Source organism: Antechinus flavipes, chromosome 4 (genome assembly GCF_016432865.1).
Source record: "Antechinus flavipes isolate AdamAnt ecotype Samford, QLD, Australia chromosome 4, AdamAnt_v2, whole genome shotgun sequence".
Taxonomy (NCBI): domain Eukaryota; kingdom Metazoa; phylum Chordata; class Mammalia; order Dasyuromorphia; family Dasyuridae; genus Antechinus; species Antechinus flavipes.
This window is the reverse complement of record NC_067401.1, coordinates 179419729-179435371: the sequence shown is the minus strand read 5'-3', so window position 1 is coordinate 179435371 and position 15643 is coordinate 179419729. Positions and strand designations below refer to the sequence as shown.

General features: G+C 33.7%; 1 protein-coding gene across 1 annotated transcript in view; it reads left to right on the top strand.

Annotated features, from left to right (window-relative positions):
- Window positions 1-15643, top strand: part of TBCD (tubulin folding cofactor D) — a 430774-nt gene that overhangs the window by 373797 nt on the left and 41334 nt on the right. Inside the window, 3 exon segments of the mRNA XM_051995656.1 lie at window positions 1878-2036; window positions 2174-2312; window positions 7015-7136. Coding sequence (XP_051851616.1) covers window positions 1878-2036; window positions 2174-2312; window positions 7015-7136 — 420 coding nt within the window.

Genomic DNA, 15643 nt, shown 5'->3' with positions numbered 1-15643 from the left:
ATACCCTATTATTTCTTTAATGAACTTTTGTACCTTCTTTTCCATTGGACCAATTCTGCTTTTTAAGGTGTTCTTTTCTTCAGTAAATTTTTGTGTAGCCTTTTCCAGTTGGCCAATTCTTCAGTATTTTTATGCCTCCTTTATCTGTTGACTCAAAAAATTATTAGTTTCTTGTGTAACCGTAATTTCCCCCCCCCCCCAATTTTTCCTCTACTTTTATTTTATTTTCCAAATCCTTTTTGAGCATTTCAGGAATTTTTTGGGAGGGCTTGAGACCAATTTACATTTTTCTTTTAGGCTTTGAATATAGCAGTTTTGATTTCATTGTCTTCTGAGTTTGTGTTTTGATCTTACATGGTACTATGGTCATTTTCTTTGATCAACATTTTTTAAATGTTTACTCAATTTTTAACCTCTTTTTTGACTTTTAACATTTATATTAATATTGGATTCTGCTTCCTTGTTTTAGATGGCACTGTCCTAAGCTTTAGGTTTTTTGTATAGCTGTTTTCAGAGCTAGTTTTTGTTCTATAACTTTTTAGTTCTTCCAAGTTGGCATGATCTAAAGAAGTCTGTAAACAAACACAAGAACAGACTTGTGGATCCCTGTCTTTTCTTTGCTCTCTTGCCTGATTATTTGGTTGTTTTTTTCACAATAAGATTTTATTTTCCCAAATACATGTAATGATAGTTTTTCAATATTCATTTTTGTAAGAAAGTGTTCCAAATTTTTCTCCCTCCTCTCACCTCCCCACTCCCCAAGACAGCAAACAATGTGATATAGGTTAAATATGTACAATCCTTTCATATATATTTCTATATATGTCATTTTGTGCAAGAAAAATCAGACCAAAAGAGAAAAAAAAAGACAAAGAAAAAGCAAACAAACAGGCAAAAAAAAAGGTAAAAATACTATCCTTTGATCCACATTCAGTCTCCATAAATCTTTCTCTGTATGTGGATCCAAATCTATTGGAATTGCCTTAAATCATCACCTTGTTGAGAAGATCCAAGTCCATCACAGTTGATCATCACATAATCTTCTTGTTGCTATATACAATGTTTTCTTGGTTCTGCTCACTTCATTCAGCCTCAGCTCATGTAAGTCTTTCCAGGCTTTTCTAAAATCAGCCTGCTCATAATTACTTATAGAAAAATAATATTCCATTACCCTCATTTATCATAATTTATTTAGCCTTCCTAAACTAAGGGTAAGTTCTCATACTGGGTCTGGTCTGGTGATTTTCTTTGATAACACTAGATCACTAGATTGAAAATATGGAATAAAAGCATGGTTTATGAAAGTTTCTAGAAAATGACAGAACAGGGAGTGTTAGAAAAAAGTTTTATGCTTTAGAGTCTAGGGCAAAGAAAGCCTGTCATGAATGAGTTTATGGGTCTCAAGGGCCCTATCAGCTTTAAATTTAAAAAACAAAAAATTACTGTGTAATTTGATCCAAATCTAATCATTGAAATGTCTTCCTACACTCTATCCTCCATCTTAGGATAAATTAGAAAATTTTTAATATATCTTAGGACATTAAGTTTCAAAATATAATGTGTGAACCCATGGGATTCCCCAAAGCCCTTTAGGGTGTCTTTGAGGGCAAAGCTATTTTCATTATAATTATATTTTTATTTCTAATATGATAAATATCAATATTGTAATCTAACTAATTGTTAGCTCATTGTGGCACATCCTCACTAAATTTTAAGTGTGAAATAGTCCTGAGACCAATAAATTGGAGAACTTCTACATCAGAACAGATAGCTAAATATCTAAATTTTGCTATATAAACTTTTCGTTTTAAAATGCTTGTGTATTCCTCATCATGCTGATAATAGTTGATTAACCAGCTGCTGTTGTTGTTTTACAGCTGCAAAAAAATCATGTGCTGCTTAGCCCAACAGTCAAGTGAAAAAATCGACAGATTTCGAGCTCATGCTGGATCCATTTTCTTGAATCTTTTGTACTTTGATAATCCTCCAGTTCCCCACCTTCCTTATAGAGAAGAATTAGAGAAGATATTTCCAAGGTATGAGAAATTTTTTTTATATTTTCCTCAGATTATTATTCCAACATATTCTTAATTTTTGTATATTCTCATCATTGAATAGATTGCAAAAAAGAACAAAATAAAAAAGTTTAATATACTATATTTACTTTTTATAGATCAGAATCTGCTATTTTAAATTGGAATGCTCCTTCACAGGCGTTCCCTTGCATTACTCAGCTCCTTGCACTGCCAGACTATCGATACCATGTCCTTTTAGGCTTGGCAGTCTCTGTTGGTGGTTTAACAGAGTCAACGGTAAGAAAATATATATCTATTTTTAATCCTTCTAAAGCCTTGAGTTGGATAAGGAATCATGACATCCTCTTGGAGGGAAAAATGTTTCTTTGCCTACTTTCTAGGCCTCTTGTGTGGGTCAGTGGTCTACTTTCTGAAGCTCAGGAAGCTTTAGATATGAATTATTGTGATTACTTCTGTTCTCTAAGGTCTTAGGATAAAATGTTTAACCAGTACTTGTCTTTCATCACAGTAGATTTAAGGAAGGTCTTTGGTATGGTGATATAGTCACATTGCTAGACCACAATTTACTCATATATATAGTATAGAGGATGAAATAAATTTGCCTTTAAGTTCTCTTCCAGTTCTCAAATTCTGTGAAACTGTCTTGGTAAATTACAGCAATCTTGAAGGATAGCAACTGTAGGATAGAAAGATTATCATTACTGTGGAACTTTTTGTTTTCTTTTGGTGGTTTCTGTTCTTTTTAAAAAAGTTAATTTGCTGAGTTAGAATGATGTTGCATCTTTCTGTGCATTTCCACACAAAATCAAGGATTTAGTTCTTTTCCTATGACTACAAAATTACATAGTCATCTTTGTAATCAAATAGTTGTGTTGACAGTGGAAAATATTGTGCAATGGAAGAGCAATATGATTGAAATTTTGATCAGAGTTCTTAAAGATGATAAAGTATATTGTATGCAAACAGATTTGAGAATACCTCTGGAGTTTAAAATTTTACTTTTATAAAGCATTTCTTTTCCCTAGAAACATTTTCACAACTCTTTTTTCTTGCCCATTTATTTAATTACTTTTGCTATTACAAACACTTAAATATTGAAACAATTTTCATTTTCGCTGCATTTCTTTCATTTCAAACATTGCGTTTCCTTCCTCTTATTTATAAAAATATTATATTGTATTTAGAATGTGTTTATTGTTATACTCCAAGCAATCGTAGAATAAAATTACTTTTAATATAATCAGTTAACATAAAATACTGCTTATCTGTGTTGTTTCAAGTCTTGTTTTTTTAGGTTGAAGTCATAAATTTTCCTTCCTGGGATTTGGAATCAAAGAACATGGTTTAGAGTCCTAATTCTTCTACTTACTACCTTGTAACTGTATATAAATTACTTCAACTTTTCCAGGCTTCAGGTTGCTTTGTTTCAAAATCATTTGTTACTAAATGATTTTTTTAGGTCATTTCAGCTCTAAATCCCATGACTGTGCAATCTAGATTGTTTTCAAAAGATTTTTCCCCATGGTATGTATAGTAGCTCAAATGAGATTATGAGAGTAATATTTACTTTTTGAAATAGGAATGTTATTTTTCTTTTTTCTATAGACAGTATTACATTTATAAAGCAAAAAAACAAAACAAAACAAAAAAAAAAAAACCTGAAGGTTGCGCAACCCGGTGTTTTTGTTTTTGTTTTTTTTCAATGTAACCTGGGGTTAAGGGGAACAAATTAGGATTACTTATTTTTGAGAATTTTAAAAATTGCATTAAAATTAGGGGCATCTAGGTGGCACAGTGGATAGAGTACCAGCCCTGAAATCAGGAAGACCTGAGTTCAAATCTGGTCTCAGAAGCTTAACATTTCTAGCTGTGTGACCTGGGCAAGTCCTTTAACCCCAATTGCTTCGCACATACCCTCAAAAAAAGGGGGGAAAACCCCGTAAAATTAAAGGATTGTGAATAACTATCTTTACATAATATTTTATGGTTACAGAATGCTTTTACAATCCATCATCTTATTTGAGTATTACAAAAACCCAGTAGGTTTGGTAAATATTAAATAAAATATTATTTTTAAAAGTTAAGAAACAGTCTCTTAAAAAGGTTGTAAATCGCTCAATATATAGCTAGTTTATAATTTATTCTGAACTCAATCTTAGGTGGTTTGATGTTAAAGTCAATGTTTTTTCTTCAGAACTGCCTTATTTTACTTATTCAGGAGGTGGGAGGTTGAATAACTATTTTCTTATATTCAGATATTATAATAGTTTTTTTTTTCTACTTGCAGTGTGTTTTGAAAGAAATCATTCAGATGGTTTAAAACTTATATTTAATGCATTTTTCCCATATTTCTTTAAGGACTTTTTATGAGAAGTACTATTTGGTACTAAATACCAAAAAGTATTAAATACTAAAAAGTGTTTGGAGAGGTGTTAATTATGTTTAGGACATTGCAACTTGAATGGACTTTAATTATCAAATCATAGCTACACTTGAACAGCCCAGAAACAGTTGGGCCATTTAAACTAAGGGCAAAAATCACCTAAGTTTCAAGTGATAATACTTTCCTTTGTTAAAAAGACTACAAGACTCTTTGTTACTTTAAAAAAAAAAAAAAGGTACTGTGGAAGATGAATTAATAATTTCTTTGTAACTTTAGTTTTTGAGCAACTTTTACATATTTTACCTTGTCAAAAGTTGCAAAACTTTGAAAAAATTCCTTTGCTTTAGGTGCTTTACATTAGATAGGATTACTACAAAACATTGCATAGTAAATATTGTTGAAATATTTCATAAATTGGAGGGTCTGTTGAAATACAGACACATGAATTGCTCCAAACCATTTTAAAAAGCAATTTGGAATTATTTAAAGAAAGTCATCAAAAAAAATTTTTTTTTACCCAGAGTCTTTCTATTAGGCATACACTTGAAGGAAATCAGTGATTAAATTAATGTTCCATGTACATCAAAGTAATAAAACAATGTTTCTTGTAGGTCCTTGCAAGGAACTGAAAACTAAATATCATCCTATTGATTGGCTAAACTACTTGTAGACGTAGTTTTATTCAATTCTTTGTGAGCCCATTTGGGTTTTCTTGGCAAAGATACTATTGTTGTCTGCCATTTCCATCTCCAGCTCATTTTACAGATGAGGAGCTGAGGCAATTAGAATTTAAGTGATTTGCCCAGGGTAACACAGCTAATAAGTATCTGAAACCAGATTTGAACTTGGGAACTTGAACCTTCCTGACTCTCAGCCTGGCACTCCTTAACTGCCCAAACAAGTCATAGTATATAATGACAAATCATTGCACTATAGGAAATAATGAATATTGGAATAGCATAGAAAACTTACATGAACTAAAGCAAAGTGAAATAAATTAACAGAACCAAGAAACAATATGCATAATGACTCTGTTTTGAAAGAAATCATTCAGATGGTTTTAAACTTATATTTAATAATGCATTACTAGATTACTAAAGATCTTTAAATGGAAGGTTAGATGTCATCTTGTTAGGATATTGTAGATGAGTTTAGGTGTAAATGAATAATGAAGAAATGAAACAACTGCAAATGAAGACTACCATATTTGAGAATTTTGATTGTATTTTAAAACTATACCAAACATAACTATTTGATCCCACATTTATTTATTTATTTATTTAGGATTCTAGTGGAAGATTCTTTTTTTTTTTTTAATAGTTTTTTATTTACAAGTTATATGCATGGGTGATTTTACAGCATTGACAATTGCCAAACCTTTTGTTCCAATTTTTCCCCTGCTTCCCCCCACCCCCTCCCCTAGATGGCAGTAACCAGTAGATGTTAAATATATTAAAGTATAAGTTAAATACAAAATAAGTATACATGACCAAACCATTATTTTGCTGTACAAAAAGAATCGGACTCTGAAATATTGTACAATTAGCCTGTGTAGGATCCCACATATGAGATTTTCTTGAGACTTACTTTATTTCAAAGCTTTGTATAGTACATTTTAATAATTATACTTTCTTAGAAGTGAGACTAACACAGAGAATTTTTTTTTAAAGCCCTGTATCTTAATGGGTCCATTTTTTTTTTCATATAAAGTCTATACATTGGTAAATGTTGAGATTTTCTTAAAATACCAAAACTGTAACTTTATTGATAGAGAGAAGTCCCAGTGGGAAATTTGTGATGCCAATCAGTAGCTGAGAGGGAGGATTGCAGCCCAGATCTTTAGAACCTAAGTCCAGCTCTCTATCTTTTATACAAAACTGCCTTCCCAAGATGATAAAAACTGAAATAGTCATTGTCAGAAGAGAGATATACCAATATCCTCTTAGAGGCAATTTAAGTTGCTCCAACCACTCTGGAAAGTAATTTGTAATTGTTACATTTATAATTTTATAATTATTGTAAATAGTGAATACAACTATACATTATCATGTTGCTATAAATGAATGATTTATCATTATAAGTGCTTAAATTGTTCATATCCTTTTATCTGGAGTTACTTCTTGCCATATTATCAGAAGAGGTCAAAGAAAGAAAGAAAGAAAAGCCTCACAGAATTGAAGGTATTTGCCATAACAATAATACTGGAAAACAAAGTAAGCATCTTTTGATTGAGGAAATGAGCTGAAGAATCCGGTATATGAATATAATAGAATATCATTTCATCACTTGGAGAATTCATAGAAACTTGGAAAGATTTATGTGAATTTATTTAGAGAAAATAAAACAGAACTAAGACAACAAGCTACACAATGGTCACAGTTATATGTGAGGAATAAGATTCATGTAGTTTATTAGGTTCTAACACTGACTTTGCATTGTAAAGACTAAGCTGAACTTGTGTACTATATATCCTTGCCTCAGAGATGGTTGTTAAGAGGGTATATGTGGATTGATTTTCCTCTTATATCTTTATCTGCCAGAGATGGATTCTTTTCCCTAAGTGTATCTTTATTGATATATTTTTCTGTGTTACAGGTCAGGTATTCAACACAAAGTCTTTTTGAGTACATGAAGAAAATTCAAAATGATATTCAAGCTATGAACAACTTTAGTGAAACTTTGCTTCAGGTATTTGAGAACAACCTCCTGAATGACAGGTAATTTATGCAACTTTAAAAGTTATCTAAATAGTGAAGTAATAGTTGTAGTCATAATTGTAGTATATTATTTGTACCTTCCATTTGTACTCATTTCAGTGTGTTTCCTCATCTATAAAATGATGAAATTGTACATGATCTGTATGTATTATTCAAATAACACCTATATTAGCTTATTTGATCTTCCCCAAAATCTAATATGGAACAGAAGTATACAAATTAAATAGGACAAAGTAAATTATTGATGTAAAATTTTTAAATTCAATTCATAAATAATGAAATTTATGAATACCTAACTTAATATGTAAAATATATCTTTATTTTACTTAAGTCAATTGTTTTCCATGGTTTGGTATTGAGTTTTTAAGATTTTCTTGTATATTCTTTAATTATTCATTATGAAACCACATATTTATTAAACCCATTTTTTTCAAGTCGAATCACAATAATGATTTTTTCTTTTTTCTTTTTTTTTTTTGAATTCAGATTTTATTTGCTTTAATTTTAATATTTTTTCCAATTACATGTAAAAACAATTTGTGACTTATTTTTTCCTGCAAAGCAATTGGAGTTTACTTATACAGAGACACACAGCTAATGTTTTTTTTTTTTAATTTTTTATTTAATAATTACTTTATATTGACACTCGTTTCTGTTCCGATTTTTTTTCCCCTCCCTCCCTCCACCCCCTCCCCTAGATGGCAAGCAGTCCTTTTTATGTTGGATATGTTGCAGTATATCCTAGATACAATATACGTTTGCAGAACCGAACAGTTCTCTTGTTGCATAGGGAGAATTGGATTCAGAAGGTATAAATAACCCGGGAAGAAAAAACAAAAATGCAGATAGTTCACATTCGTTTCCCAGTGTTCTTTCTTTGGGTGTAGCTGCTTTTGTCCGTCATTTATCAATTGAAACTCAGGTCTCTTTGTCAAAGAAATCCACTTCCATCAAAATATGTCCTCATACAATATCGTTGTCGAAGTGTATAATGATCTCCTGGTTCTGCTCATTTCACTTAGCATCAGTTCATGTAAGTCTCGCCAGTCCTCTCTGTATTCATCCTGCTGGTCATTTCTTACAGAACAATAATATTCCATAACATTCATATACCACAATTTACCCAGCCATTCTCCAATTGATGGGCATCCATTCATTTTCCAGTTTCTGGCCACTACAAACAGGGCTGCTACAAACATTTTGGCACATACAGGTCCCTTTCCCTTCTTTAGTATTTCTTTGGGATATAAGCCCAATAGAAACACTGCTGGATCAAAGGGTATGCACAGTTTGATAATTTTTTGGGCATAATTCCAGATTGCTCTCCAGAATGGTTGGATTCGTTCACAACTCCACCAACAATGCATTAGTGTCCCAGTTTTCCCGCATCCCCTCCAACATTCATCATTATTTTTTCCTGTCATCTTAGCCAATCTGACAGGTGTGTAGTGGTATCTCAGAGTTGTCTTAATTTGCATTTCTCTGATCAATAATGATTTGGAACACTCTTTCATATGAGTGGTAATAGTTTCAATTTCATCCTCTGAAAATTGTCTGTTCATATCCTTTGACCATTTATCAATTGGAGAATGGCTTGATTTCTTATAAATTTGAGTCAGTTCTCTATATATTTTGGAAATGAGGCCTTTATCAGAACCTTTAACTGTGAAGATGTTTTCCCAGTTTGTTGCTTCCCTTCTAATCTTGTTTGCATTAGTTTTATTTGTACAAAGGCTTTTTAATTTGATGTAATCGAAATTTTCTATTTTGTGATCAGTAATGGTCTCTAGTTCATCTTTGGTCACAAATTTCTTCCTCCTCCACAAGTCTGAGAGATAAACTATTCTATGTTCCTCTAATTTATTTATAATCTCGTTCTTTATGCCTAGGTCATAGACCCATTTTGATCTTATCTTGGTATATGGTGTTAAGTGTGGGTCCATGCCTAATTTCTGCCATACTAATTTCCAATTATCCCAGCAGTTTTTATCAAATAATGAATTCTTTTCCCAGAAGTTAGGGGCTTTGGGTTTGTCAAACACTAGATTGCTATAGTTGACTATTCTGTCTTGTGAGCCTAGCCTTTTCCACTGATCCACTAATCTATTTCTTAGCCAATACCAAATGGTTTTGGTGACTGCTGCTTTATAATATAATTTTAGATCAGGTACAGCTAGGCCACCTTCATTTGATTTTTTTTTTCATTAATTCCCTTGAGATTCTCGACTTTTTATTGTTCCATATGAATTTTGTTGTTATTTTTTCTAGATCAATAAAATATTTTCTTGGAAGTCTGATTGGTATAGCACTAAATAAATAGATTAGTTTAGGGAGTATTGTCATCTTTATTATGTTCGCTCGGCCGATCCAAGAGCACTTAATATTTTTCCAATTATTTAAGTCTGACTTTATTTGTGTGGAGACTTTTTTATAATTTTGCTCATATAATTCCTGACTTTTCTTTGGTAGATAGATTCCCAAATATTTTATGGTATCAACAGTTATTCTGAATGGAATTTCTCTTTGTATCTCTTGCTGTTGGGTTTTGTTGGTGATGTATAAAAATGCTGAGGATTTATGGGGATTTATTTTGTAGCCAGCTACTTTGCTAAAATTATGAATTATTTCCAATAGCTTTTTGATAGAATCTCTGGGGTTCTCTAGGTATACCATCATATCATCTGCAAAGAGTGATAGTTTGGTTTCCTCATTGCCTACTCTAATTCCTTTAATCTCTTTCTCGACTCTTATTGCCGAGGCTAGTGTTTCTAATACGATATTAAATAATAATGGTGATAGTGGGCAACCTTGCTTCACTCCAGATCTTACTGGGAAAGGTTCCAGTTTTTCCCCATTGCATATGATGCTTACTGATGGTTTTAAATATATGCTCCTGACTATTTTAAGGAAAAGTCCATTTATTCCTATGCTCTCAAGTGTTTTTATTAGGAATGGATGTTGGATTTTATCAAATGCTTTTTCTGCATCTATTGAGATGATCATATGGTTTTTGTTTGTTTGGTTATTGATATAGTCAATTATGCTAATAGTTTTCCTAATATTGAACCAGCCCTGCATTCCTGGTATAAATCCTACTTGGTCATAGTGTATTATCCTGGTGACAATTTTCTGTAATCTTTTTGCTAATATTTTATTTAAGATTTTAGCATCAATATTCATTAGGGAGATTGGTCTATAATTTTCTTTCTCTGTTTTCAGCCTACCTGGTTTAGGTATCAGTACCATGTCTGTGTCATAAAAGGAGTTTGGTAGGACTCCTTCAATCCCTATTTTTTCAAATATATATATAACATTGGAGTTAATTGTTCTTTAAATGTTTGGTAGAATTCACATGTAAATCCATCTGGTCCTGGGGATTTTTTCTTAGGGAGTTGATTGATAGTTTGTTCTATTTCTTTTTCTGAGATGGGACTGTTTAGGATATTTACTTCTTCCTCTGTTAGTTTGGGTAAGCTGTATTTTTGGAGGTATTTTTCTATTTCATTTAAGTTGTCGAATTTATTGGCATAAAGTTGGGCAAAGTAACTCCTAATTATTGCTCTAATTTCCTCTTCGTTACTGGTGAGTCCTCCCTTTTCATTTTTAAGACTAACAATTTGATTTTCCTCTTTCCTTTTTTTAATCAGATTTACTAAGGGTTTGTCTATTTTGTTGGTTTTTTCATAGAACCAACTCTTAGTTTTATTAATCAATTCAATAATTTTTTTACTTTCAATTTTATTGATCTCTCCTTTTATTTTTAGAATTTCAAGTTTAGTGTTTGACTGGGGGTTTTTAATTTGTTCCTTTTCTAGCATTTTTAGTTGCAAACCCAATTCATTGACCTTCTCTTTCTCTATTTTATACAAATAGGCCTCTAGAGATATGAAATTTCCCCTTATTACCGCTTTGGCTGCATCCCATACATTTTGGTATGATGTCTCATTATTATCGTTTTCTTGGGTGAAGTTATTAATTATGTCTATGATTTGCTGTTTCACCCAATCATTCTTTAGTATGAGATTATTTAGTTTCCAATTATTTTTTGGTCTACTTCCCCCTGGTTTTTTGTTGAATGTAATTTTCATTGCATCGTGGTCTGAAAAGGATGCATTTACTATTTCTGCCTTACTACATTTGAGTTTGAGGTTTTTATGTCCTAATATATGGTCAATTTTTGTATAGGTTCCATGAACTGCTGAAAAGAAAGTGTATTCCTTTCTGTCTCCATTACATTTTCTCCAGAGATCTATCATATCTAACTTTTCTAGTATTCTATTTACCTCTTTGACTTCTTTCTTATTTATTTTGTGGTTTGATTTATCTAATTCTGAGAGTGCAAGGTTAAGATCTCCCACTATTATAGTTTTACTGTCTATTTCTTCTTACAGCTCTCTTAGTTTATCTTTTAAGAATTTAGATGCTACCCCACTTGGTGCATATATGTTTAATATAGATAGTGCTTCATTATCCATGCTACCCTTTAGCAAGATATAGTGTCCTTCCTTATCTCTTTTAATTAGATCAATTTTTGCTTTAGCTTGATCTGAGATCAGGATGGCTACCCCTGCTTTTTTGACTTCACCTGAAGCATAGTAGATTTTGCTCCAACCTTTTACCTTTAACCTGCATGTATCTCCCCGCTTCCCGTGTGTTTCCTGTAAACAACATATTGTAGGATTCTGGCTTTTAATCCATTCTGCTAACCGCTTCCTCTTTATGGGGGAGTTTACCCCATTCACGTTTATGGTTAGAATGACCAATTCTGTATTACTTGCCATCTTGTTAACCCCTGTTTATGCTTTTCTCCCTTCTTTCCCCTTTCCCCTCCTTCCCAGTATTAAGCTTGTGAGCACCACTTGCTTCTCACAGCCCTCCCTTTTTAGTATCCTTCCCCCCGCCTTAGAGTTCCTCCCCCTATCTTACCCCTTTCCCTCCCAGTTTCCGTATTCCCTTCCGCTTAGCTTATTCCTTCCCTTTTCACTTTTCCCTTCTCACTTTTCAATGAGATGGGAGAAGTTTCACCATAGATTGAATATGTCTTAAGATTTTTCACTTAAAGCCAATTCTGAAGGCAGTAAGATACCCACTATATTCATCCCCCTCCCTTCTTTCTCTCAGATATAATGGGTTTCCTATGCCTCTTCATGAGATGTACTACCCCCACTTTACCCTTTTTCTGGTACAATGTCCTTTCCACATCAATTTCTAGAACAAGGTATACATGTATTCTTTATACATCTATATAGTCGAAATATAGTTCCCAAGATTAATCTTTACCTTTTTAGATTTCTCTTGAGTTCTATATTTGTAGATCAAACTTTTTGTTAAGTTCTGGTTTTTTCATCAGAAATAGATGAAATTCGCTTACTTCGTTGAATGTCCATCTTCTTCCTTGGAAAAAGATGCTCATTCTCGCTGGGTAAGTTATTTTTGGTTGCATACCAAGTTCCTTAGCCTTTCGGAATATCATATTCCAGGCCCTTCGATCTTTTAATGTGGATGCTGCCAGATCCTGGGTGATCCTTATTGTGGCTCCTTGATACTCGAATTGGGTTTTTCTAGCCGCTTGCAATATTTTTTCCTTCATCTGAGGGTTCTGGCATTTGGCCACTATATTCCTTGGTGTTTTGATTTTAGGATCCCTTTCAGTGGGTGATCGATGAATCCTTTCAATGTTTATTTTTTCCTCTGTTCCTATGACTTCTGGGCAGTTATCTTTGATAATTTCCTGGAAAATAGTGTCCAGGCTCTTTTTTTCGTCATGTTTTTCTGGAAGTCCAATGATTCTCAGATTGTCTCTCCTGGATCTGTTTTCCAGGTCTGTTGTCTTCCCCAGAAGGTATTTCACATTTTTCTCCATTGTTTGATTTTTTTGGATTTGCTTGACTGATTCTTCTTGTCTCCTCAAGTCATTCAATTCCACTTGTTCAATTCTGATTTTCAGTGAAGTATTCTCTTCACTCACTTTTTTAAAATCTTTTTCTAATTGTCCAATTGAGTCCTTTTGTTCTGTGGAATTTTTTTCCATTTCGCCAATTTTGTTTTTTAGAGAGCTGTTTTCTGTTTCCAGTTCACTAATCCTGTTTTTCAAGGATTTTACTTCTTTATCCACTCTCTCTTTAACTTTCTCCAGGCTCTTTTGCCAAGCCTCCCTCTCCTTTTCCCAAGCTTCCCTCTCCTTTTGCCAAGCCTCACTCTGCTTTTCCCATTTTTCTTCTAGCTCCCTTGTGAGAGCCTTTTTAATCACTTCTATGAGGTTCATCTGTGCTGAGGAACAGATGATCTCCTCCTTTGGGGATTCACCTGGGGACTGCCTGTTTTTAGTCTCCTCAGGATTTAGAGTCTGCTCTCTATCTGTATAGAAGCAGTCAAGGGTTAAAGTCCTCTTCAGCTTCTTGCTCATTCTGTCTAATAATCAAAGACAAACTACCAAAGGAAAACAGAAAAAACTGGAGTCTTTCTTTGGGGGGGGGGGGGGGGGCTGGGTGTGTTATCGAGCTTCCTCTACAGACTGCAGGGGGCAGCAGTGAGGCACTAGCAGGACTGTGTTCGCCTGCGCTCTGAGATCCCAGAGCGTGCTGAGTCACTGTGGGGGGGGGGGGGGGGTGCGACCAGGTCCCGAGAGACTCCAGCTGTTTGGGGTTGTATTCTTCAGCCCCGGTGTTTTTAGCTTCTCTGCTGGGCTGCTGACTTGCTGCCGGAGCAAAGTATCCAAACCTGTAGCGAAGCTCTCCCCGCAGAGACGGCTGCGATCACTCCCCACCCCCTCTCCAGTCTGCTCCTGTGCTCTCACTGCCGCTGCCCGCCACCTGCGCCCGATCTAAAACCGCCCCAGCCCTCCAGTAAAGACAGACCTTTCTTGGCGGATCTCAAGGATGGCTTCTCTTGGTAACTATATGTGGGTTTTTTTCAGTCAAGCATTGATTCAGAGGCTTGTAATGAAGTGGATAGTGAGAGAAAGCGTGGAGCTTATGCAGCTGTGAGCCTCCTCTCCGCCATCTTAACCGGAAGAATAATGATTTTTTCAGTGAGGTTTAAAGAAGAGAATTTGGTGTGGAGATGTTGATGTTTGAACTTGGAGGAATCCAATTTTCCCAGGAATGTCATAAAAATACATTGCATAGAACAATGATCAAAAATTAAAAAGAATTATCTTTAAGTTTTGCTAGTCAGTATAAAACAAACAGGTCAGTACAAAAACAAAAACAAAATTATGAACAAAATTAAAACTATCAGAATCATGGGGCAGTGTGGAGTACAGACAAGCAAGGTTTAGTAGAAGTTTCAACATAGAATTATTCATTTCCACAACAGGACCATTATAGTGATGGATGATCAGGAAGCCTCACCTCTAATGCACACAGGAGAAGAGGCCAACTTTCAACATCCACATTCACTGCTAGAGAAAAGACCAAAGCCCAACATTTCAAATCTATGAAACATCTGCTCTTGTATAACCAAATATCTAGGGAGTTGCTACCTAAACCAACCTCTTAGTATCCTGGGCTTTAATTTATAGTTGGAAGAAAAGTCAGACATTTTACACAGAAGTTAAAGCCTAGTCTTAGACAAACTAATTCAGAATCAATTCTGTCCATACTAGTCACAAGTATGGGAACAGAATTTGATCTAACAAAAGATTACCAATGCAGAAATTGTGGTTAAGAGTATGAGTAAACAGAAAGAAAAACACAAAACTAAGCAACATGAAAAACCTTGGAGCTCAAGTGAAAAACTCTGCAAAACAGTAAATTCACAATTCCAAGTAGTGTCTGAGAAGAATGTTCTAGCCATAAGTAGTAGAAGAATATTTTGAAGAAATGAATCAAGAAACAGAAAATAAAATTCTTGGAGAGAAAAAATTGACTAGGAATAAACTTTAGAAGAGACAGCATTAAATTTTTCCCAGGGATCAGACTTCTTGAAAATTAGAATGGTACAAAGTGAATACAACATGAAACAAGATAAATCAGAACAAAATAAAAAATTTGGAAAGGTAAAAGGTATATAAATATATATAATGACAAAGATAATAACTTTTATGCCATTTTCAAGAAGTTATAATTTCTTGGCAGTATGATAAATGTGGAAATTTATGTAGAAGAATTGCTTATGTTTAATGTATTAGATTATTACTTGCTAGATAGGGGAAGGAAGTAAGAGGAAAGGAGGGGGAAAAATTTGGAACACAAAGTTTTGCAAGGGTGAATGTTTTTTTTTTTTAATTTTTATTTAATAATTACTTTATATTGACACTCGTTTCTGTTCCGATTTTTTTTTTCCCTCCCTTCCTCCACCCCCTCCCCTAGATGGCAAGCAGTCCTTTATATGTTGGATATGTTGCAGTATATCCTAGATACAATATATGTTTGCAGAACCGAACAGTTCTCTTGTTGCATAGGGAGAATTGGATTCAGAAGGTATAAATAACCCAGGAAGAAAAACAAAAATGCAGATAGTTCACATTCGTTTCCCAGTGTTCTTTCTTTGAGTGTAGCTGCTTT